Source organism: Cyprinus carpio, chromosome B13 (assembly GCF_018340385.1).
Source record: "Cyprinus carpio isolate SPL01 chromosome B13, ASM1834038v1, whole genome shotgun sequence".
Taxonomy (NCBI): domain Eukaryota; kingdom Metazoa; phylum Chordata; class Actinopteri; order Cypriniformes; family Cyprinidae; genus Cyprinus; species Cyprinus carpio.
In genome coordinates this window covers 11406460-11432221 of record NC_056609.1, presented here as the reverse complement: position 1 = coordinate 11432221, position 25762 = coordinate 11406460, and the positions used below count along the sequence as shown (strand labels likewise).

General features: G+C 35.6%; 1 protein-coding gene across 8 annotated transcripts in view; it reads left to right on the top strand.

Moving 5' to 3' along the window:
• LOC109049816 (E3 ubiquitin-protein ligase MARCHF8-like) overlaps window positions 1–25762 on the top strand; it is an 88917-nt gene that overhangs the window by 37189 nt on the left and 25966 nt on the right. Inside the window, exon 1 of one of the 8 annotated variants that reach the window (XM_042736523.1) lies at window positions 10148–10492. The exons of the other annotated variants lie outside the window; for them this stretch is intronic. Coding sequence (XP_042592457.1) covers window positions 10463–10492 — 30 coding nt within the window. The 5' untranslated portion in view covers window positions 10148–10462. Of the gene's footprint in view, window positions 1–10147; window positions 10493–25762 lie in introns of those variants that run through there. 8 annotated transcript variants of the gene reach the window in all.

Sequence of the window (25762 nt, the reverse complement as noted above, 5' to 3'; positions counted from 1 at the left end):
AGAAAGAGAAAGAGTACACATTATTTACATATACTACTGACATTATAACAACACAAAGCTGGTTGAAAATCCAGAAGTGTCCTTTGAGTCAGCATCATTTGTAAGGCATAAAACTCATGACTAACTAATGTAAAATCAGTATGATAGGGCATGTGACTTTCCACCAATTGGCCCAAAACTCACAGTGGCTCGGAGCCATTGGGCCTTCCTTATTGTTGAGAGGTGCATGGCATCAGTCACGTGCTGCAGAGACAACAGCTCAAACCAGACAGACCAGGAGAGCTGTTTCATAATGACTGTGAGGCGTCAGCCTGTCATTGTGCACACGTTTTAGTCAGAACGGACTGCCCACGGGGGGCCATAATGAACCTCCTACTGTGGCGCAGAACAATTTGTGTTGTTCCATGAAGTCATGCAAGAATCTCAGCTCAGAGAGAGAGCTTTTATGGCTAATGTTAAGTGACTTCCAAGTTTTTGCATTGGCTGTTGTTTTTCAAAAGAAAAGCATCTCACGAGTTCTGTCTCATTAAAACAAGGAAACTATCTTCTTGGAGGGGATCTTTTCAGTGGTAATCAGACACAAGCACATCCCAGAGCTCGTATCTACAGGCTAAGCATGCACACACATTTTTCCTCATGTCTAATTTGTTTCAGTTGGCTTCAATAAGACTAGTTTAGAACTATAAAATGACATTAAAATCTGTTTAAACAGACGTTTTGATGAAAGGGAACTACACAGGGGGTGGTAGTTTCTGGATCAGCGCCAGCAGGGGGCACTAAATCAGTAGAGTTTTAGTGAAAACTTGGTCTCCTAATCAGCACTGTACTTTTAATGTTCTCTTAGAGATCACAACCTTTTGACATTGTCATGCTACCACTGCAAATAAGAAAGAAGTATTGCTTACCAAGGGTCTATTACTATTGCTTATAGTTATTAATATTTTGTGTTTCATATTCCACAGTTTTTGTTACGTGAAACTACTGCTTTGCAAATACCCCAAACTCCCTAGCAAAAAACTATTGTAAAATTCCAATTACTAAAAAAACAAAAACAAAATTCAACGCTATGGTTTCATAAACACCTTTCATTTGAACAGCTTATCTTGACGGTGTAAACATCTAGGAAGTGTTTGCTGCATCTGTTAGGTAGGACACACCTGCACAGTGCTGAGGTCAGCTGCTGGCTGCACTTCAATGGGAGTTGAAGGGTGAAGAAAGCTGCTTGATTTATGCTAATTATTACAGCATCACACATTCTGCAGTCATATGTCAAGCAGCAAGCCCACATCTGACATCAGTGCCAAGATCAGTAGATGAATCCATGTTTGCGGCTTAAAGAAAAATGGGTTCTAGAGAATGTGATGTTCGTTCATCTCCTGAGATGTTACTTTTCCAAGATTGTAATTCACTTAAATGTCTTTTCTTCCGCTGAGCGAGGTTATGGTTTGATAAGCAGTTTTTTTTGTAGAATTGTTTTGTTTCAACATTCTAAATGCAAAAGCAGAATATTTTAATATGCATGGTCTTAATGCAAATGTATGTGCTGCAGATGATGTATTTGTGGAACAGTAAATGAGAGTCCACTACTTTAGCAGAGAGATGACATTTTCATTACCACTGAGTTAATTTATGGAGGCTTGGGTCTGGAATGAATGAAGGGCTTGAGGAGCTGCACAAGTCCCGGTGTCTCGCTCTCTTGGTTTTCTCTCTCTGTTTGACTGTGAAAAGGACAGAATTTATTCTAATTAGACTTTTTCCTTGATAATTCCACATTGTGCACTGCAATCATTTACAAAACAATGGCTTAGTTAGCCTCATTGTTCCAATCACTGGTAGCTTATGGTACCTCACAGATTAACTCATTATTTTCATTAATTGTAGCAAATGAGGCGACTGACCTTTTTTCAATAATGTTTGCTTCTCCTCGCTCACCAGATATTTAGTATGTTTCACTAATGTGTGAAAATGAAAGAGGAATTGTGTCTTGGTCTGCAACAGGTTCCCATTTGTAAAGAGTAGTTTATGCACAACCAATATCTTTGTGTTTAAAATTATACTTGAGATAGACACTTTACTGGTTAAAACACTCTGAAGTTTTGTTTTACTTTACTGCCCTAGGCAGGGAAACACTCTGAAGAATTCTCTCTCCACATTAATTTATGTAAAGTCTAGCTATTACTTTACTTTAATTTACTTTACTTTACTTTACCTTACCTAACCACCCTTTTCTATTCTATTCTATATTACTTTACTTTATGTAAAGTCTCGTGCCTAGGCAGGGAAACAATGAAGTCTTGTTTTGTTTGTTTTGTTTTGTTTTGTTTTTATAGTGGTCTCTACATAATCCGTTTGTGTTATTTCGTAGTCAAGTAGAAAATTATATTTATTGAATGAAAAGGTTTGTCCAAATGTATGGATGTTAGTATACTGCAAACAAACTTGATGGGAATTCACTGACTAGTAGAAGTCACCCAGTGGTAATGCATGGCATGTAAAGCCATAAACAGATGGAGGCAGCAGTACTGGAATGGAGTGTGGGATGCTGGCATTCTTTAGCAGTGTGTGGAGCAGACATCTGCAGATAAGTCATCCATCAGTGGTCACGGCTCTATGAAACCTTTCACAAAGGATGATGGAGCTTGAAATGACTTGCATTCAGTGGCATGTAGGGTACTTATAAAATGAGAAAGCAAAGTCATTTTTGCCTTTGAGTTTATTCCTGTCAGTCTGTTCATGTTTCAGCTGCACTTGACATAGTTTCATGATTAAAAGCATATCCATCCCCATTCACCTTCTACTTAGGACCGTCAATAAGCCACCAATACTATAATATTTCTACTTCTTTATATTAACATTCTATTCATTAAAGTCACATCAGAGTTTTCATTACATCAAAATTTACTCAAATAATGAACTCTCATTAAAAACTGTCTGATTTTTTTGTGTTTTTCAAGTCATTTCAGGTTAATTTTGATGTGAATGAAAGGGGTGATGGGTGAGGTAGTACTCTGTAATTATTCATTTAATTTCCACCAGTTTAACCCATTTAGCCCAATTTCTTGACCAGTTATAAATATAAATGTATGTGGGCATCAACACACTAATCTAATCAGCCAGTCACAGTGCCTACTGTCTTGTGACTTTTAGCCAGTGTTTTACAGCTTTAAGGAGCTCAGTGAGAACACAGTGAACCCAAGGGAAGAAAAACAGTCAAACTGTATTTGCAGGTGGAAATATTAATACTTTTGTATTCCTGTGTTTTCAATTAGTTTACTGTCCGAATGTTTTAGAGAAGTCACCACCTCTTTTTCTCCTAGGAGAAAACGCCTCGGGTCTCAATTGATGATTTAGAAACATTGCACATTTTATTTCGGTTCTTATCATAGATAGCGGTAGAATTTAATATAGGAACTGAAAGTCACTGATTTAGTTTTTACAGTAAATGACTGTTTGCCTGATGGGAAGTGAGTCTAGCTATTTCCGCTCTAGAGACACACTGTTCAATACTCATTCGAGTCCTTTCATTTGTGTGGCCTTGAGCCGATGAGCAATTGTGTCCCATGTAATCAAAGTAGTTCCTTGACGATTCTCCCCTGTGAGCCTCACGACTGATCTTAATTAATAACCCAATCCAGATCCTAAAACACAGCCTGCAGACTCTGAAGCTCACACAGTCCCTACCCAGCTTTCTAGCTTAGTCGTTGTGGCTGTTACCAGGTATCGTTCTGTCCTATTTCTGTCTCTGATTCTAGTACAGTAATGAGACATCAGCTAGTGAGTCAGAACATTAGCTATGATGATGTAGATTTCACCCATAAAACCTTAGTTTTTCCAGTCTTTGCTGAATGCGAGATATTTCATTTTCATACAGCCTGGATCAGTCCGATAGATGAGCTTGCACTACGTGCGATTTCACTTCCTGTTGGAATGTTAGCCCTAGAAAACATTACTGGCAGGGCTCAATTACAACAGTTCAGACACAACATCATATCACTTCTAAATGAAAGTACATTCTGAGCCTTAATCTTCACTTCAAGCCCCAACACTGTGGGTTTTAATGCAAGTCTATAAGGCTAACTAAAAAAGGACATATGCATTAAAAATTAATAACCGTTCTCCTCTAAATAGACCAAAATCTATCTACCCAACTCATCTGCAGAGGCATAAACAGTTTTTCTGTCTGTCCAAAAAAATCCTCTGTGCCTCCTGCTAATATCGTTAGGCAAATAGCTAATATGCAATATTATGTCATAGCATAAACCAGATATGTTGTTTATATTATATTATATTATATTATATTATATTATATTATATTATATTATATTATATTATATTATATTATATTATATTATATTATATTATATCTAAAATAAGAAAACAGTATAATGTTAATGTGAAGGCACTTACATGATATATGTACAGTTCTATTTGAAAATGACATTTAAACAAAAATGAGATTTAAAACAATTTCCATTTTTTATTAGTTCTATATTTTATATGACAATAAAATTAAAATAGTTTCAGTAGTCCACTATCGGTCGACCTCTGTAAACTAGAGCTGCCTGTTGTCTGTTTGCACACCAAAATATGTGTTGGATTATGGTCCCTAGTGTTGGATAATGGTGTGTTGGTGTCCTGACCAGGTTTATTAACTAGCTTAACTAGCAAAACTTCACCAGAAGGACCATGCTGGTGTCTATTGCTAAGTGCTAACCAGTTTAAACCAGCCTGGGTGTACATTATACATTATGCTAATCTGAGCTGGTCTTTTCAGCACAGATGTTCCCTTTGTTTTGTGAGAAAATTGAGCCTTTCTAACCATTTATTGGGTTCAAATGTTTAATCACATGTCTGTTCAAGTTAGAAGTATGAAGTAAACTCTGTGTTTATTTAAGGCCTTGTTATTCAAGCAGCTATTTTTGGGAACTTGTCAGACCTCTTTTTAATGCCATTTATAGTTGTGTTTATTTTCAAAAATGAAACCGAAAAATAAAATACCTCAGAATAAGTCACAAACAGAGATGAGAATTCGCCATTACAGGCTCTATACAGTAATGGGCTGTATGAATAACAACGCCTGACCCTTTGCCCCTTAGCTTGTTAGTGTGGATGTCCTTCAATCTGCCCCCTGTGTGGACTGGCTGCGTTCATCCACAGCTAGTGGAGATGTCCATCTTTGTGGGTTCAACGTATGGACACAATCTGCCAACCAGTGGGCCAGCTCACAGCAAGACCAGTGCAACAGTCCTCAGCGGAGTAAGCCATGTAATGCCTTAAGTCTGATTACAAAGAGCTTTGTTATATAGTTGCAGCTGAAGGAATGGTCATAATATGTATTGAATGACGGCCACAGGAACTGAAGGGGAATTCCATGCCGAAACAAATCGCTGCCTCAGCTGTGTAGTTTCCTGAGCATTACTCTGTGCTGGCTGCTCCCGAAGATCTGTGAACCCAGACTACAAGCCATTCCCATCAGCGGGACTTTGAAAAGCTCCCCTTTTCTCAGCAATAAAGGTTTTGAGATAAATACAGCCTACCCTGGGAATAGAGATGGAGCGGCTCTTTAAACTTTGTTTATGCTCATCTCACTGAAGCAGGCCATTTAATAGTGTCTAATCTCCCTTAATTACACTTATAGACTGCCAAGGTTAGACATGCAGACAGGACTGTCAAAGCCCCTCATTGATTTCACTTTAAATGAGATATGTTTCATGCCGCCAGGCCAGTCTCCACAATCAGCAGGCAAAGACCCTTCACAGATGTGATGTGTTTTTGTGATTCAGCTTCGACCACTTCTTTTCAAGAACGCCCTAATAATTTGCTGTTCTCAACAAAATTGGGTCTGCTTCAAAACCTAGTGAGCTGTCTTGTTGTCTTCTGTCTTAGGCAGTCATAATGGAATGTATTGTTGTAAGTGAGCGTTTTGGAACGTTCAAACTCGTTTGTGTCATTCAAATAGCAATCAACAAAATTTGATGTTAGCATGTTGCTAAAATTATGCTCTGATAAACGTAAAAATACATTGCACACACAAATATTGTGGAAAATAGTAATAAAAAAGTAATTAATTCAACAATATAAACAATATATATTATATTAAATATTTGCATTTCACATCATCTGCCAATTTCTCAGAAATCTAATTAACCTCAACAAACCCCTGTATTATGCATAGATTTTTTTTTATAGATTATATAGTAGTGACAATCAGAAATGCATGTTAAAAAACATAATTGAAACATAAAAAGGGCTATTTTATTTTATTTTATTTTCAATTTATTTTATTTTATTTTATACTATACTGTACTATACTATACTATACTATACTATACTATACTATACTATAAACAGTGTATCCAAAGCATAAGCATTTTAATGTTCAGCTCTGAACCCAACATAAAAATGTTCAGATACTTCTTTAAATTCTTATATAGTCTGCTAATACATACTACTGATACAAACTATACTGATTGACAATATAATATATCACATTTTTTATGTCAGTGTCAGTCATCCAATTCCTTTCAGCTCTTGTTATAGATAATCTCTGTATATCTTTATGTTTTAGGCTTTTTCATGTGATAAAAATTCAAAATGGCAAAAGGAAGACGTTAACTGAATGTTAAATGTCATGATAATAAATGTCATAAATGTGATATTATCAATGTGGCATATAAAAGAAAACAAACATAAGTGTACATGTTCCTGTCCTGTTCCGTATTTAAATTCCTTCTTTTGCATCACTTCCTATAACATCAGTTTCACTTTAATATGCAGTGTAAAATCAAGCTTTTTGGATGGAAATGAGCCCTCGTGGATCTGGACCTGCTGAATTGATGTGTCTAGAAGGCCTTGAAATTAATGTATCATTAAGAGAGTCCAGCAGAGACGCCTTATACATCTTATAAATTTTTTTTTTTTTTTAATTATGTGTTAAGTATAATGTGCATTAAGTTATAATGAATTGCTGCTTACAGAGTATTAGTGTATATTTTCTAGTTGAACTGACTGATGTTTTGAAGAGAACTGATTGATGGGAATTGAGTGACTGGCATTGATTCATATCCGCGGCTCTCAGTAAAGCAGTCATCACTGGGGTGTAAGTGGGTGACCTGCTTCTGATGTACTTTCCGCTCTGTCCCAGCCTGCAAAAATAACATCCCAAAAGCAGAGCTTGAATTTTCAAAAGGGGTCACTTAAAAGTTTCTATTTATTGGACTGTAATTAGTTTCGCTTGCAGACTTTTGCGTGTTACTTAAATATTAAAAAAACATGTTTCCAGTCCTATGTTAATAATGTGACAGCTGTGAGATGAAAATATAGATTTGAACACTGCTGATGTAGAAAGTCCATCCTGCTTTCCTTTCAGTCAAATGTAAATGAGTTTGAGCTTATAGGACCATTTTGTTGATGGTCTGCACAGCCTCTGTCTCCCTCAGAGATTCGGTGTGGATTGGCAACCCTTGGCCCCTGTGAGAAGGGTTGGCTTTCTTTTAGAATATGAACTGAAAGGACTATTACATCGCAATTTCATGCCCCAGGGGTTACAGTATCTGATATCCTCTTCACTACATTTAGCTCAAAGTGTCTCGCAGTCAGTGCCTCAGTGCCTCATTTCACTCGTCTCTTCTCTCTGTTTCTCTGTGCCACCACCCTTTATTTTTCAACAGTCTGCTGAATGACTTGTCTCAATGCTTTTAGCACCATTTCTCTTATGTTTGCTGACAGATAGCACTACACATCAAGTGAGGAAATTTACCGGCTTTAAATATATTTAGTTGACCATTTTATATTTTTAATATTATTTATTAGAAGAAATAAGAATGGTGCTCAAAAGATTGAGATTATTTCAATTTTTTTCAAGGAATATTTCTTCCTGAGCAGTTTTTCATTATTAATTATGTTAGGATTATTTAGAAAATAATAACACACTAATTCAGAATATGTAAATATTTAAATATTTCTTAAGAGTTTTGAAATGGCATTTTGCATTTTATTAAATAAAAAATATGTTTTCATTCCCCTGAGAATAAATTATTTAGCTGTTTCCTCCTTGTGACGAGCAGTAAAGCTATTATATCCCTCCCAACATCACATAAATGATGAACCAGCTCTCGGTGAAACTGCAAAAAAAAAAAAAAAAAAAAAAAAGTCAAGACACATTGTGATTTTGTTCCTCCTATTTCAGTTTTGGGAGATTTATTCAAGGAATACTTCACATATGTGTCAGCACTTGGAGTTTAAAAAGCCATCATACTGTAGATCTTACTCATAAATAATCTTACCTGAAATTTTATTAATACTTTCAGTGGTCATTGTGAAGATAAACCTGATTTTGTGTATTTTTAGGACTTTCCAGTCACCACAGGAGTCCGGTCATCATTTACCATAATTATGGGTTGTCACATCATATGCAGATTTGCACAGCACTGCATGAAACCTGAACAACAAAAGATGAAATATTTTGTGTTGAACTGCGACTCATCTGAATGGAATCATTTTTATTAAACATTTTGCAGCATTTAAATATCAATGCAATCACAGTGGAGGTTTTCCTCTCAGTCGCTGCAAAAATCTCAGTAGCTGTACTACAAAAATGTGAGTCCAGTTTCTGAGCAGTATTTACCAACCTCACAGCACACAAAGAAACACTGGCTGTTTTTCATTCAGGTGCTTTAATGAGTAATCTATACTGTGTTAACAGAGCAAAGTCCGTAAAGGACTTAAATAGCGGCGAGCAGAGGTTTTTAAGAGCATGAGCCATTTAGCAGGGCGGTCTAATGAAATTGAAAGGTACAGGCCACACTTAGTTCATTACAGTATACAGCTTAAGGGCTTGACATGCTCTTAAATAGTACATAGAGCTCAGGTGAACACACAAGACCCACTTTCACACCCACAGCCTCCCAGTGTAGGTACTCTGAGCAGGATTTTCTTGGTGCTTGTATAGTACTTCATAACTACTTCACTGGAAAGTGCTTCGTCATTATTAGTCCAGGTCAACTGTGATCAACCTTATTTAATCATATATTTCCTCTTCTGGAACACTGGAGGGCAAGATTTTTCACATCATGAAAGTTGTATACAGCTCATAAGTTTACAAAGCCCTTGTGGAATCTATATCTATATAAGAGATAATAAATATTGAGTTTATCTTTTTATTAAGTACTACCCAAAGCAAGCTGCATAACAGATATTGAAGTGTATTTCACAAGACAAAATAATGATTGAAATGTAGACTGTTGAACTGATCGGTTTGTGTAAATTCAGTTTGTAAATTGTGTAAATTAGTTGTGTAAATGTTGTCTTGTCGAGTATATATGAAATATATTTACTGAATGAATATATTGTTTACAGTGTGATACAGTGCTAAATTGTATTACATTCTATTTAGCTCCATTATTGCTAAAAATAAATTTTTATGACACATCTTATTATATTTAGATTGACATTGTTTATTTAATTTATTTAGCTTCATCAGTGCTAAATAAAAAAGAAAACATTAATGTGAATTTAATACAATTTAAGAAACTTGCTTTCTGAGATGGTCAGTTTTAGTGTTTTATTTAATGTTTTTATGACCCTTCTTATTTTATATTTTATTTTATTAAAACGTAATGCAAATTTTATGATCCTTAAAAACTTGTTTTCTGATACAGTCTGGTTTAGTATTTGACTTATGTATGTAATGTAATTACCAAATGTCCTTGGTTCCAGCAATATCAATTCTCCTACACTTTCAGTTCTGCCAGTTGTGCTCCCTGATGTGCCGTCCTCATGACCCCAACCTCTCTACGGTCTGCTTTTGACTTTGTTTTTCACTGTCTAGCTTTCTGGTGCTTTGTTGTAAGGGAGCCTCTTAAATCAGTGTTTTTGGATAAATTAGAATAATTGCTGTGACTGATCATCTGAGGTTCTTGACCTTTTCTGCGTGAGCATGCAGTCTTAACTACATTACAGCCAGCAAACTGAATCCACCGAAGGATGAGAAAGGAAGGCAGGCTGCACATTAACCCAGCACAGGGACAAGTGACAGTCAGAGGGGGAGGGACTGTGGGTTAGGAGAATGGGGGTGGGGATTTGGAACACAGTCGGCCAAATAGCACGCTTGACTCCGCCCCCCTCGTGAATAATGCATGAGGCATCGGGTTGTCCCTGCTGATTGGAGTCAGCTGGCGGAAGTAGCTGGTTGCTGGGCTTACCGGCTGAGAGAGCAAGCCCAGGCTAGTATCTCTCAGTCGCTCCGTGAGCCTGTATGCATCTGCCTCTGTCTGTTGTGAAGGAAACCTGGATGTAGGACAGCTAGATCTGCCTCTGTTGCATCCTGCTCCGCACCACTTCCGTGTTTATCAGCTTCACCTCTCCCACAGGATTTACAAAGGGGACATGTAACTTATCTAGTGAGGCTTTGTTTGTGTGTGTGTGTAACGGAGGGGCCAACCTTCTCCTAAAGGATTCACCAATGCATTCCTGTTGGAAAATGAAGATTCAGGTACAATTATGTGATGTTTCGGTGTTGTCTTTCCTTTGTTTGTCAAACTGCTCCGGCCGAGGTTCTGTGTGTTTGCGTGTGTCATTGTGTTCATGTGAAAGGAGAGCTGTGAGATTGCTGTCTCCATGGTTGCTATTGTGAGGCCTGTTGTTGTGTTATGGAGATGAGGCAGCTTCAGCATCAGCTGTGAGCCGAGGGCTTTATTTCTTAAATCAACAATGCAGACATTTGTTGTGCTTTTATATGTTTTCTATTCCCCACTTGTGTTTCCTGAATGACCTCCACTTCCTTTCTGCTGTTTAGTCCTCGCTGTACATTATGTGTGCTCAGGTGAGGGCTTTTATGTTTGCGAGCAAGACAGGACTAATGTAGAATTTGTTTTATTTGTCTCATGTTGTGCTGAATACATCCTTTATTTGCAGCTCTGTTTCTGTAATTGCATGTATGCTGTTTTTTAGGGTAGCAGACATCCTAACAAGTTTACTTTGAAACCATTTTCACTCAGAATGTGCTAGTCAATTTCACAAATAATTATAAGGAAATGGCATGTGACACATTAAATTAAACATGACATGAATTTCATGTAAAACCCCAATACTCCAGTAATCTAGTTTCTGAGCAAATTGGTATATAGTTTTTGCAAACTTACAAACCAGGCATCTGTATTTTATATTTGGCCTTAAGTTGTGTAAATACAGTGCCAAAATGATTTATCATACAAAAATATCCTTAAATTAAGAATGAAAATGTATGAATGTTGCTATGAACCTAACATTATGCAAAAATATTAACATATTGTTAGCCGAATTTGACAATTTTTCTAGATATCTCCTGAATTTTGATGGTTTTATGTAGGATTGCACCAATATTAATATTCTGGCCGATACCGATAAGCCGATATTTGTTTTCGTCTAATGGCCAAAGACTGATAAATGGCTGATATTAAATTCTACACTGTTTTGTCTGAATTACAAATTAAACATAAAGGCGTTTTAAATGTAGCAATTTAATTTAGGCATCACAACATTATAATGTACTGTATGAAAAATGGATATTCAGTGGAGATTTGCCAAAGATTAGATTTAATAGCGTTAATAAATTATTAGTGTTTTAAAGATTAATATTAAGTAAACATTAGATGATTGCAATGGTAATCTAAAATAGGACAAATGAGCATAAACATTCAAAGATCCAAAATCAGCCAACATATCCAATATACACTAAAAGTATTGTCCATCTTAACCAATATTTAGCAAATGTATTGTGTACCCTAGTTTAATGCTTTCGACAGTCAATAACTCACAAAACACATTGTGGTCGAAACAGACCATGTTTGTCCCTGTTGGAAGTGAAACAGTATTTCTGGGTTGTATTATACGGAACAAGGTTTGCCCTTTTTTTGCCGATTTAGCATTTTATGATTTGTGTTTAGCGATGCTATCTGCGACCAGAACATCAGACCAGACCTGCAACTCATTTGTGACCCACTGCTTTGTCTGTTTGCAATGACAGCCATATTAGTTCAGTGATTATACTGTCTCTCAAAGCCATTATGTGTCATTAAATCTCAATAATAGGCTGTTAAATACTGTCTGTTAATATACTGCCACGTCATGAGAATAAGTTCATCATTACACCATTTACTCTCTGCCTCAGACCAAAACATCCCAGTGATAGAGACACACGTGTCTGCGGCGGTGCACGAGCAAATCGCATCATTGACAGATACACAAAATCGGAGGCTTTGTGTGAAATCCCCTCGTTGTGGGGGGGAGGGGGCAGACAGAGATTAGCGATCACATGTAGCCCCCCGCCAGCTTAAAACCTGTTGGAGAGAGGAAGTCATGAACAAACACAGGAAGTGTTACTGTGTCAAACAAAATGATCCAGTCGTCTTTGCTCCAGAGTCCAGACAGTCTCATTAGGGATGACTCAGTGATTTAGGGAGAAGTGACTGGAAGGCCTGAGGGTTCTGCTGTATGTTACAGATTATCCCCATTACTGCCATGCTGTTTCTCTCCTTTACCACTCTGCCATCCGATTCGCAGGGGCCATATGTAGTGCTCACTGCTTCCTACACACTGAGCAGGTAGATCTGTGGATCACTTCGCTTGCTGTTGCAAAATCTGTTTGTTTGGGATGAGCTGCAGTGTCCTGCAGGGCTTCAAAAGGGTTTTGAGTTTAATAACAATACAATAGGGCTGGGCGATATTTCGCATGTGATTCTCACGCGCATTTTGTCAGTAACCGCTAAATAGCCATCACCTGCTTTCAAATGGAGCGGCATTTAATAGACAGAGCCGTAGATCACTGACAAGCTACGCAATCTCGTGTTCATTATCGAAGGTGATTCATCTGCCCAGCCCTACAATACAAGCATTTAATAAATTCAGTATGAACATTTTCATGTGTGTACATCAATGTGTATTTATATGAAATATTACATTTTAAAATTAATATAGTTTGGTATACCTGCATTAAGCATCAAATGGCTGGTGAGTTTTTAATCTAAAAATTCAGTTTATTCCTGTGACGGCAAAATCGGTATCACATGATCCTTCCGAAATCATTTGCTGATTTGCTGCTTAGAAAACATATGTTATTGTCAATGTTGAAAACAGTTGTGCTCCTTAATATTTTTGTGGAAAACATTGTACCCCCCCCCCAATAGAAAGTTCAAAAGAACAGCATTTATTTGAAATAGAAATATTTAGTAACATTAAAAATGTATTTACTGTCACCTATAGTTAATTTAATGCATCCTGACAATTTTTTTTTTAAATATATATTAATATTACTTACCCCAAGCTTTTATGGTCATCAGTGTGTATTATTATTCTAATGGGAGATAATGTTATTGAATAAGTTTTTTTTTTTTTACATTTTATTTGACTTGGAATGTAGCACACAGTTTACAGTATAATATCTTTGTTGTTTTTATCATTTGTGGAGCTTGACTGACGTGGAAACTGAACTTTTGTATTGATAAAAGTTCTGTTACATTCTTCAACAAATCTTGTTTTGAGATCAATAGAATAGCTTACAGATTTAGAATGGCATGATGGAAAACGAATAATGACAGCATTGACTTTTTCTGTGAACTTTCCCTTAAAGTTGAGCTGAGATGCAGCAGATGCACTGTGATGTCATCTATGCACACAAACCACACATTATTATCATCATCATAAATATTTGCACAGTAGCTTGCTTGTATGTCTGATTATGTTTCCTGCATTTCTAGTGTCATTCTGGTGTATATAATTATGGACTACATTCTCATGAGGTTTCAGAGGCTGTAGCAGACTGTTTATTATCTATAAATGACCACTCATTTGCATTTAGACATGAGGGAACAGTCCAGAGGGTCACGGGGGAACACAGAGGTCCCGGTTTCAGCAAACTAATTAGTCTGGACTGGCCTGAGATAATTAGGAGTGTCTAAAAACACAACAACAAAAAAAAAAAAAAAAAAAAAAAAAACCTAAAAAAAACAACTAAAACAGTGTTTTCCCATAGGAATGTAGTTTCTCTTTGAGATTAGAGAAATGACAGGGTGTCGGTTATTGATTCTGTGCAGCTGTTATGGTTTTGGGTATGTTTTATCATGTATGGATTTTCGATATTACTCACTTGCGCTCTCTTACCTTCACTTTCTCCTCACTTTCATTTTAAGATTAAAGATTTATTCATGTGAAAAACATTTTTAAAATTTAAAAAAAAACCTTTTTTCACTTTAAGGATCCTTTTTGTGCATTCCATGCAGGTTCTTCTCGTAACCGTCAATGGCAATAAAAAAAAACATACACTCCTTTAAGGATACAAATTTGAATTTTCAGTTCAAATTTGTATTCCGATTGATGATGGTATGCTTTATAATTTAAAATGTATTTAATTAAAATCATTAAATTCTGAGATTTTAGGATGTTTTATTTGTTTATTTGTTTGTTTGTTTATTAATTATTGTGATTATGTACATTTTTGAAAAATAGTTTAGAAAAAAAATAGCGAAAGAAATTTCCTATATGCACCAACACACACAAACGCAAAAAAAAACAAAAAATGTAAAAAAATGTGTGCTTCAAACCATGAAACTTATCTCTTGTTAGTTAATACTTTGTTCTGAATCAAATCTTTCCTTTACTCACAGTCTTCCATGGCATACTGGAGATGTTTAGCCTACTAAAAATAATTCCTTGTTATAAATACCAGTGGTCAAAAGTGATTTAATAATGCAACATTTACAGCTAAGCAGATCTTGCTGGTCAATGCTTTAAATGTACTTCTTTATTCCTCACTCTGGTGTAATTGTAGCGTGTGGTTGGGCATGATTAAGAGAAACAGATGAGTGGACGTTAAGTACAACCCTGTTCCCCATTTCATTTGTTGAGAAATGACTGTTTCCTGTGATTCAGTAGAGAGAGTGCTCCGGTGCTCGGCCTTCGGTCAGCGGAGCTGTTTCTTACTGTCCTTTTCACATCTGATCATGTGATCTCCGGTTCATGGGCCTCAGAGGGCTGGGGTTTGTTTGACAGGTCAGATAGGTAAACTGCAGCTCTCAGCTGAAAAGAGACCTGTAATTGTTGTCATTGCCCAGAGTATGAATCCCCCTTTGCCTGTGTGCAGCTTCTTTGATATTGAAATTCGAGCCATCATTGTGTAAAAATCATGAGCTCAAGCAGGAAAATGCTTCCATGCCCACTTCCTGCAAGATAAGGTTACATTCCCAGTGTCTCTCGGCATGAAAATCATTGCAGGCATTTCGATCCTTCCTACAATCACATTAGCCACTATTACACATTTTCATGTTATTTAGGTTGCAAATGAATCCTATTTATGCTTACACGTGTGCCGTTTCAGAGAGCATAGATTATACTGTGTAATGTGTGTGCGATTCAAAGCTTTTGATTAGTGTAAATTATACGTTTGAATGGGGTGCGATACGCTGAATCGCTAAGCTAATCACTTGTTGATGTCAAGTTAAATATTGCATGAAATTCAATGCAGAAGTGGATGATCCCAGCATGCTTCGCTCGCGCGTGACATGACAGGATTTGAAAATTTCTTGTTAAAGCTTGTTTGACTTTCACTACTGCTATTTGCGCAATCGCTTTGATCTGTTGGATAAACAAACAGTTTCGATGTGAACTGCGTATTCTGAATTAAAATGATGAAACCTAATGCACTACACAACCTTGATGGAGTCTCTCTGCAGTGTTGCTAGATGTTTCCTAGAAACAGTACAGTAAGTTTTATGCAGATTTTCTAACATGGAGCTGTGAGGGTCTTTTAGTTTGTGCTGAGGGTTATCAAATGGAGGCCTGTGGTTTTGTTGTCTCTAAACTGGATTGTTCCTGCTGCCTCATGAAAAGTTTTGTGGGTTTTACTCCATGTAGCTTTAAAGCTATTTTTATGTGGGTATTCTCAGAAATGTTGACAAAATAAACTTGTAGTTGATATACACATTTCAAATTTAAAATGTCCATGACCCATTTTACCTGCATATACAGTTTCATTTCAACTGGCCAGTATAGTTTTTATGAACAATTAAAATATTTGAAGAATTTTAAGGGAATAAAGACTCAACTTGAATTTACTCAAGTTGTTTATTCGCAAAAATATTTTTATTTTACAGTATGCTGTTATTCCCTCTAAGCCTAATATGCTAAAAACGGCTCCAGTAATGTTTCACATTCAGTTGTAGAGTAGCCTGTATTAACCCTCTGGAGTCTAAGGGTATTTTTGGGGCCTGGAGAAGTTTTGTCATGCCCTGACATTTGTGCTTTTTTCAATTTCTTATAAATATCTAAATGGCTAAAGTCTAATCTCACTGTAATCAGCACAAACTAGGCTATAATAATACGTGAGCAGCATGTATGTACATGATTGTGTTTTTGGGAAAAAAAATGTTATGCGTGGTTAGTGAAAAACTAAAAATGTTAAATCACTTGAAAAAGGCAATAAAACACATACAGAAAATTGGTTCACAGGATTTTTGAGAACTGGAGCTTGTAGCCTAGAATTTTTTTTTTCTAAATGATGTGAAAATCATCTTGTTTACTCACTTACAGAAAACAATATATTGATTTAAATTTTCTAAGACACTTTTTGTTGGTAAAAGTCATATGCGAGTAGGCGTCAACTATCATGAATTCACACCTGAGAAGACAAAGGCCTGCATAATGAGCTGCATAATGAGCCATTCAGTCAGCTGTGTCACTGAGAGGGATGAGTTACAAGAAAGAATGTGAGGACAAAATAAATCTATATAATTTTATGTTTGTAGTTTATTTAGAATATATTTAAACTATCCCACAACATAATTTAATATTCACTTGTGAGTGCAGTTAAACAGTTTATTAGGAAAAATCAAAGCTGACTTTCAAACTGAATTTTTTGCATCATTACTCCAGTGACACAATCCTTCAGAAATCCTTTTAACAATCTTTATTTTCTACAAAAAAACATTTATTGTTATTATTATCATCATCATTTATTATTATTATTATTATTATTATTACTGTTGAAAAGAGCTGAGAATATTTTTTTTTTAGGTTTTTTTAGGGGGGATAAATTGAAAGAACAGCAATGATTGTTACATTTGTTACAGTTACATTTATTGTTACATTTATATTATTTACATCAAGCTTTTGAATGGTATAGTAGTGTATATTGTTATTGAAACTTCATAATATTTCACTTGATTATACATTTAGTCAGGGAATTATAGTTTGGAAAAAGTCTTTGGAAAAAGTCTAACTAGTAAAATGTTTACACGTTATGTGAAAACTAGTACAAGTATATAAATAAATAAAAAGAGACTTACTCATGTTTATGAACTCTGCTGAATAAAGTGCTTCATTCTTTTTTCTGAGGAAATCCAAATCTCAAATCCTCAGCCACATCACATCTTTTTGGGGGTGAATTATGTCTTATTCCTCTCATCGCGAAGCAAACAGTAAAATAAAAAAAAACTTGAAGAACAATCTCGCTGCGTTGTCTTCTGTTGTGTGGGCGTATTCAAAAGCCGCGCGCTTCAGTGAAACATTTGAATCTCAAAAGCGCGCTCGGCGCGGGGGCGTGGTCGCATTAGAAGATAATGAAGGGAGACGTAAAAAACGGACATCGCGTTGTTTTCATATGGATTACTTTATCAAAGAATATTTGTTTTCAGCAGCACTTGTTTAGTTTAAAAGTAGACATGTCAGGCTTTCTATAGATATCTCTCTCATGTCTCTTCGTTGAGTATTCACTGAGTTACAGTTCATTTTAATGACGCATTTGTATCTGAAGATCAGCGCAGACAAAGGCTGCAGACAGCACTCCTTGTTTGTTATCTTTATTTTATAAGTGCACAAAGTTTTGTTGTTATTATGTCTGTATACAAAAAAAAGTAGACCCTTTACAGATTCGATTGATGTATTGCACTTATCTGTACGATCAAAACTGAAAGTGTAATTTAAGTTCTTTTCGGGGGTTATCAGGAGAAAATACCCCAAAACGCGTATACGCGTTAATCGACTCCAGAGGGTTAATCACATAAATAAAGATTATATTTTCAATTCAGAACAGCTAAATTATACAAAAAGTATAGTAGTTTGCATGAGTGGTTATTACTGCTGATTGTTTAATATTGCTGTGATAAAACCGTTGTCAATTATTAAATGTTTAGCTATTTATTGTACGTCTTTGCGCAGTCACCATGAAAACTGAAGTGTTGTGCTGTATACAAATTATAGCTTTCTGATCCTGCATAGACAGCAACAAAACTGCCATGTTAAAGGCCCAGAAAGGTAGTAAGGACATCAATAAAAGAGTCCATGTGACATCAGTGGCTCAACATCAAATTTATGCAAACAAAAAAAAAAAATACAACAACACAAAATAAAATAAATAATTAAATCAATACATTATATTTATTCATTTCTATTAGCGTCGTTAAATTTCATTAGAACAAATGACATCACATGGAGCATTTTAATGATGTCCTTACTACCTTTCTGGGCCTTGAATGTGGTAGTTCCCTTGCTGTCTATGGAGGGTCAGAAAAGTCTCGGATTTCACCAAAAATATCTTAATTTGTGTTCTCAAAATGAACGAAGGTCTTAAGGTTTTGGAACGATATGAGAGTGAGTAATTAATGACAGAATTTTCATTTTTGAGTGAACTAACCCTTTAAACTTCATGTCATCCTGAACAGAGCGCTATATCATGAAGTAATATTTTAGCCATGTCTAATTATAATATAATATTTATGGTGTTTACGGCCCTGCTGTAAATCCTATATAAGCCTAAATGTCCCATTTCAACTTCCTGTTTCAGTGGGATTTACATCAACACAGGAAAGAAAATTGTGTTAAACTATTTCTTGGTCTGTAATGCTGTTTTTCTCTCTGTCCCTTTATCTGGACTCATCGTTGCCTTCATGATCAGACCATCTATTTTTCTTGTATCTGTTTACTGTGCATGGCTTAATTTTGTTGTGCTGGAGGATGTTGCTGCCTTGCAGGAAGCAATGATATGAAATATGACGTGTGAGTCGCTTGATTGTTGTCTACTGAAAGGAAATATCTATAACTAAATGTGAAAGGCGCAATTTCATCAGCCCGTTATTCAGACTGCATTTCACCCTTCCTTCAGATCGTGATGTTTGTTCTGTTGATTTAATTCTGCTGCTTCCTTTTCACTGTCTTCGTTTTAATTTGCTTCTCTCTGTTTATACAGCCAGACACTCATATAACTCTCTCAATAATAATAAATGATTTCTGTAAATGCCAAGCTGTTTTGCTCTTAAGAAGCAAGTAGTTAACTTGAATGCATTAACAGCCGTGTCCCCTTTAGCCTTGGGCAGACACAAAACATCTGTCACATCAACAATATGAGTGTTTATGCCCTGCAAACTGTTGCATTTTCAAAATATACTGTATAGCAGGATGGGAAAGTGTAATGTCATTGAGATGGACCAGGGTTTATTTGAGTTCAATATTATATTGCACGTATTGCCCTTGGTGCAAAACTTTTCCTGCACAGTTTGTATGCTTATCTTTGAGAAGAGGCATTTTGTTACTTTTCGAAGGGACCACTGACCTAGCAACCATTCTTAACTGCCCAGCAACCTCATTTCAGTTCTCTGGCAACCACCCAGAAGTGATGTGGTGCCAAGATAAGATGCACAGGCTAGAGCCACTCACATCTTCTTCAAAAAATGCAAAACTAGTTTTTACTTTGATGTCAGACAGTGTTATTCCTTTTACACCAGATGGCTTAATTGACAAAGTCCAAGCTTCGAGTAATTTAAAAGGATCATTTATAGCATTCAGCTGGTAACTTGGGTCTGCATTTTGCTTATTACCTGTTATCTTTTTAATTTCTACTATTCAACTGTTTGATGAGGAAAAGTGTACTGATTCGTTTCAGAAATAGGGAGAATCTTTATTATAAGGAGGTTACAGATTAAAAACTGAGGAATTCACATTGGCTTGCTTATTGTTTTGTTATATATAGTCACTAAATTACAATTTGTGTAACATGTAATTACCTTTGTTTTTATGACTAATGTTTTAGATCTAAATTATATGTAAAAAGTATAAACATGCACTGCCAGTCAAAAGTTTGGAATAATTAAGATTTTGCTCTTATGCTCACCAAGGCTGCATTTTTAATTACATTTTTAATACAACATTGTGAAATATTATTACAATTTAAAATACATTTCTGTTTTCTATTTGAGAATATTTAAATTATTTTTTTAAATGTATTTTTATATATAGATTTCATATATAAATTGTAACTGACTGATTAAAGTCAGTACATTATTTATTTATTTGGTCACACTTTAGTTTGGGGACCAACTGTCATTATTAACTATGACTCTTGCCTTAATAGACTCCTAATTTGCTGCTTATTGTTGGTTAGTAAGGTAGTTGTTAAGTTTAGGTATGGAGTAGGATTAAGGGATCTAAAATATGGTCATGTAAAATAAGGTATCAATATGTGCTTCATAAGCACTAACAAACAGCCAGTATGCAAGTAATTTGCATGCTAACAAGCATCTAGTTAATAGTGAGAATCGGCCCCTAAACTGAAGTGCTTTTACTGATTTTTAAGTGCCGTTGCTACAGATGCTGTTTGTTTTGCTCTGTCCATAGCTGAACCATGATCGCATCCTTTGACCGTAATGCTTTGAGGAACCATCCCTTTTCTTGTTTTGCTTATGGGAAGCCAGTGCATGCCCTGAGAATTGTATTATGTCATTAAGGCCAGTCAAAAATTAACTGACAGGAGGCGAAGAGAGAGAAAAAGTGAGAGAGAGCGAGATGTAAATAGAAAGACAATGATGGTGAGGTTGTAGCAGTGATCTCATTTGCTGTCTGTTCCTCCTGACTGCCGTCGTTGCGTTGAGCTGTCTGCTGAGGCAAGGAGACATGGAGATAGGGAATCTGGGAGATGGAGGAAGAGAGCAGTCAGCTGAGGCAGTGTAGATGGCCATCTGTCACACAGGTCTCCTCTCACTCAGCGCTGATAACAACCTCTGCTCACCCAGTAGGATAATTCAATCTTCTCCATGCGCCAGTCATGGACTCGCCCTCTCCTCAGAGACGGCCCAGATGCCGGATACTCTCAACAAAGTGTGCAAATCGTGATGCCATGTCGCTGAGGTATATGCTTTGCACATCTGAGTATTATTTCCACTTAACCATGCATGACACTATAAGATACAAGTTTTTGTTGACATATTCTTGGTTTCTACATCTGCAGCGTTATTCCGTATAGCCCTGCCCTGCTCTTCATGAAACAGCTTCTGATTGGCTTTGCTTGTGTTACGTCAGGAGGCTGATTTGTGTTTGGTGTCAGCAGAACGATTACTTGTTGCTGAAATCTTGTCTAGTTTGGACATTGTGATAGACATATATCTCAGATTCAGGAAATTTTCCAAAGTAAATAGGTTCGGGAACATTATGAGCAGTGTTGGCCTCAGACATTACGCCCACGAAACACCCACAGACATCTGATGCTGACTGCACTCAAAAACCTCAAGAGCGGCCTGAAGTCACCTCTATTCCAGTGTACTGGCTGCGATAGGGGTTTTCAAATTTGTTGATGCCAAGAAATTTTATTTTAGTATCATTGAGATGCCAGTATAGTTTTTATGAATAATTTGAATTACTTTTTATTTTCCATTGCCTGTTTTCATTTTTAATTTTTGATCTGATTCACTTTCATTAAAATTTGAATTTAGTTTTATATATATATTTCTTTTGTCATTTTTATTAGTTTGTCTATATAGTTTTTATTTGTTTTATTTTTAAACATTTTTGTAACAATTCTAAACAGCTTTAGTGCATTAAATTAAAATTAAAAAAATGAGAAGTACTGCCTTGGCAAATTGAATTAGTTAACAATTTAGTTAACAATAATAACCCTGATGCCCCAGAAGTGATGCATTTTCATGAAAACAAACAAACAAAATATATAATGTGGGGGGGATTTTTATTTATTTATTTACTGAAGATTCTGTAATTGGCTAACCCAAGAAATGGTTCTAAAGTTGAACTAAAACCAAAATAAAATAGTGAATAAAATAAATGATTTGCTATTAATATTGCAATTTCTAACCAGTCTTAAGAAAATTTTTTTTTAACACATTTGTTTTTGTGTACATGTTGCTATACTTACAATGAACAGAGCTGAGCTATTCTCTAGATATGTCAAAATTTCCATTAGAGCTTTCAAGAATTTTTAGTTGTAGACATTTGTTAGCAAAAAATAAATAAATTATTGATCACACATTTAAGTCCAGTTTCAGTTTCTCCTGCCCTATTCTCAAGTAATTGTGGTTTATTGCTTTACATGTAGGCCAATCGAGTCTGTCTCTTGCAGTCTAAGTGGACAGTTCATGGCAAGATTAAACTGCAAAGTGGACCAGACTTTGTCAAAAGTCTTGCTAAACAAGAATATGAGAAGTGTCAAATATAGCAGAGAGAGTACTTACTGTAGTATCAACAAAGGCAGAAACAGCCTGCATTTCCAGGTGAAAGACTAAAAATCTTTGGCGAGGGGAAGAGACCGTAAATGTCAGGTTTCTATACGTAGCTCACGTGATACAACCGTGAGACTAAATGGAACAGGAAGATTCCAAACTAAACCTGAATCAGTGTAGTCTGAGAGCAGAAAGAGGAATCATTTATTCAGGAAGCTTGCAGCGTGACTGAAGCAGACAGAAGCCACAAAGACAGCTGCCATGTTCTCTGTGCCCCACACTCTTTTTTAAAAGCTTGATTGTGTTATCAGAGGTTTATGTTAACATGCGCTCATTGAGATAGAGGGGGGCACGTTATTTAAGCACACTGAGTGATTTGTATATACCTCAAACTTCACTGTACTGTTTTCTCCTCTAATCGTCCCTGTCAGATTACATTCAAGCACCAGGCATGCATTTGTCATCTCATTATATTATCCATGCACTCATGGCAAGCTTGGAGTCTGGCTCATTATTCTGGATCTGCCCACACACTTGATGAAGCTTGCAAATCCATAACAACAATGTGTTAGCACTTCATTTACATAGCCGCACACCTGAAGTACTTGTAAATATTCAGCCACAAACACTATGGGCTGGATTTCAGACTGCATTTGGGGTGACTTTTTGCCAGTTCAACAACAACAACAACAAAATTTGTGAAACAATAAAAGCAGAACGAAGCAGTACTAATTGGTTGAATAATAAGGAACAGACAGTGCCAAGCATGATGTTGACCATCATATTACACTGAAGACTGGAGTAATGATGCTGAAAATTTAACTTTGCATCACAGGAATAAATTACATTTTAAAAATATAAATAGAAAATGGTTATTTAAAATGTGATATTTCAAAATTTAACTCTTAGCAAATAACTGCAGGCTTGGTCAGCATAAGAGATTTTTGTTTTTTAAATAAATAAATAAATCTTATCTAAAATATCTTAGCACTTAAACAGTAGTTAGTTAAAATGAAATAAGATATTTAAAAATGAAATGATTGTATTTAATTTATGAATGTGTTGGGCTACTATTTTTCATAAATACTTTTCAATCATTTTTTTAATTGTTCTGTCTAACCATGATAATATTGAGATTTATTGAGGTGCCCATAGAGATTTATCTATGGGCACCATGGTTTTACTGTATTACACATTCTGCCAATTGTTAGTTTTTTAGTATTTTTTTTTTTTTTTTGTATTTTTATAGGATTCTGCCCTTCAATTTTTTGTTATTTATGTATCCTGTTAACATGATTTGTCATCAAAATATTACTACATGTACAGAAGACAACTTGTGTCTGGTAGCCAAAGTGTTCAGAGCGGCTACAAAAGACGCTTCCTCTGGTGTGTAATTGTAGGACTCTTGTGTCTTTCGCAATTGTCTCCAGTGATGCCGGAAAACAGCCTGTGTTCTGTCTGAACAACTAATACTGACTTTATCTCAACGTTTCTTATTTCCACCCTTTCCAACGCTACAAATCATCCATGCAAGGCAAATTGTGTTGTCACTGCAATAAAAACAATCGAACAATAGTTCCCCCAAAAAAGAAAGAAAAAAAAAGTGTAATTTACTGCCCCTCATGTCATTACCAACCCATATAAGTTTGTTTTTCCAGTAGAGCACACAAAGTGAATTTCTGAAGGTTCTCAAATCAAATGTGGTTTTGTTAGATGCATCTCATCAGATTTGACGTCAGTGACATAAAACATCAATAGTTCTCAAATGATCAATCATCACTGATGTCAAACTATTCCTTTAAAATTTCCTTCACATTGAGTCATTTCTCATCAGCTATATCTATAGAGTGAGGTTATATGTTCTTCAGATGTTTTTCTTGTGTATGACACACAAAAACCTGTAGCCTTTAAGTGTAATTATTTCTGATGGACATTTTGAAATGGCTGGTATGTATATGAACAACAGTCGTATTCCAGAGCATGTTTTAAGAGTGATGTACTGTGGGCAAAACCAGGTCACCTAGTGTGAGGTTTGATAGCAGGATGTGTCACAGTGAGCGATAAGAGACGAGCACATGTGGCCTGCAGTGAGAGAGATAAGATGATGTCTCCATGATGAACTTTGACCTGACTTGTAACACTTAAGTATGTATTCCTTGAATGTAAAAAAAAGAAAAAAAGAAAAAAAAAGGTTTACTTAAAGTACAGATACTGACTTAGAAAAAAGTTTCTCCTTGAAACCAAAAATATGAGTTTGAAAGATTGTATATGTTGTTTTTGTTTGTAAAATTATTGTGTGCAATTTATCAAAGTATTGTCATTAAGACTATTTTAAATCTTATAATTTTTGAGTTTGCAATGAATTTAGCAATTGACACCATTAATGTTTTCTAACAATGTCTTTACAAAAATATATATAAATAATAAATACACACACACACACACACACACACACACACACACACACACACTAGGGCTGTGCAATAGTTAAGAAAAATTCGATATGCGATACTTTGTTAAATAATGCAATATTCTATATGCGATGTGATATTGCTCATAGTGTGTCATATCAATTTCAATTATATTTTAAAATATTTAAAAGAAAGGACCACTACAACTTCTGAAAGTGACCAGCAGTGTTTTAGCATTACATAAAATGTAATGTCACAAATCTGAAAATGTAATTTTAACATCAATGTGAACATACAAACAAAAAAAATCATGTAACTTTGCTTTCCATTTAGGCCTATTACTGAAAGTACACTTTAAGTACTTATTTTTATACCACAGCAAAAACTATAGCCTAAGAAAGTTCAAACATGATTAAAGGCAAGTGAACAGTCAGTTAAAAAAAAAAAAGAACAAAGACACCATTTACAAGAATAGATATAATAAACAGTAGTATTCAGGTACAGAAATGTAATAATTAAGTGTAAAATAACAGTATGTTATAACTGTATGAATTAAATGTAGGTTAATAGCTGTGTTTTGTTGATTTGTTAAGATTAGTGACATATTCAGCAGCACGTATTTATAGGCTGCTGTCCCTTTAAATTCCGACTGCACGGATCCAATATAATGATACACATCCGATTTCTTTCTCAGCTGTTTACATTCATTAAAAACATAACTGACTTCGTTTACAAGAATGATTGTCAGGACCGGTGTTTTCACATAAAAAAAATGGATGTGTCTATGGATCTGTTCAAACACAAGGCGATGTGAAAAACGAATTAGTTCGGTGTTTGCGCGGCTTCTGAAACGCGTGCTTCAGGTGTGTGTCAGACAGTAAG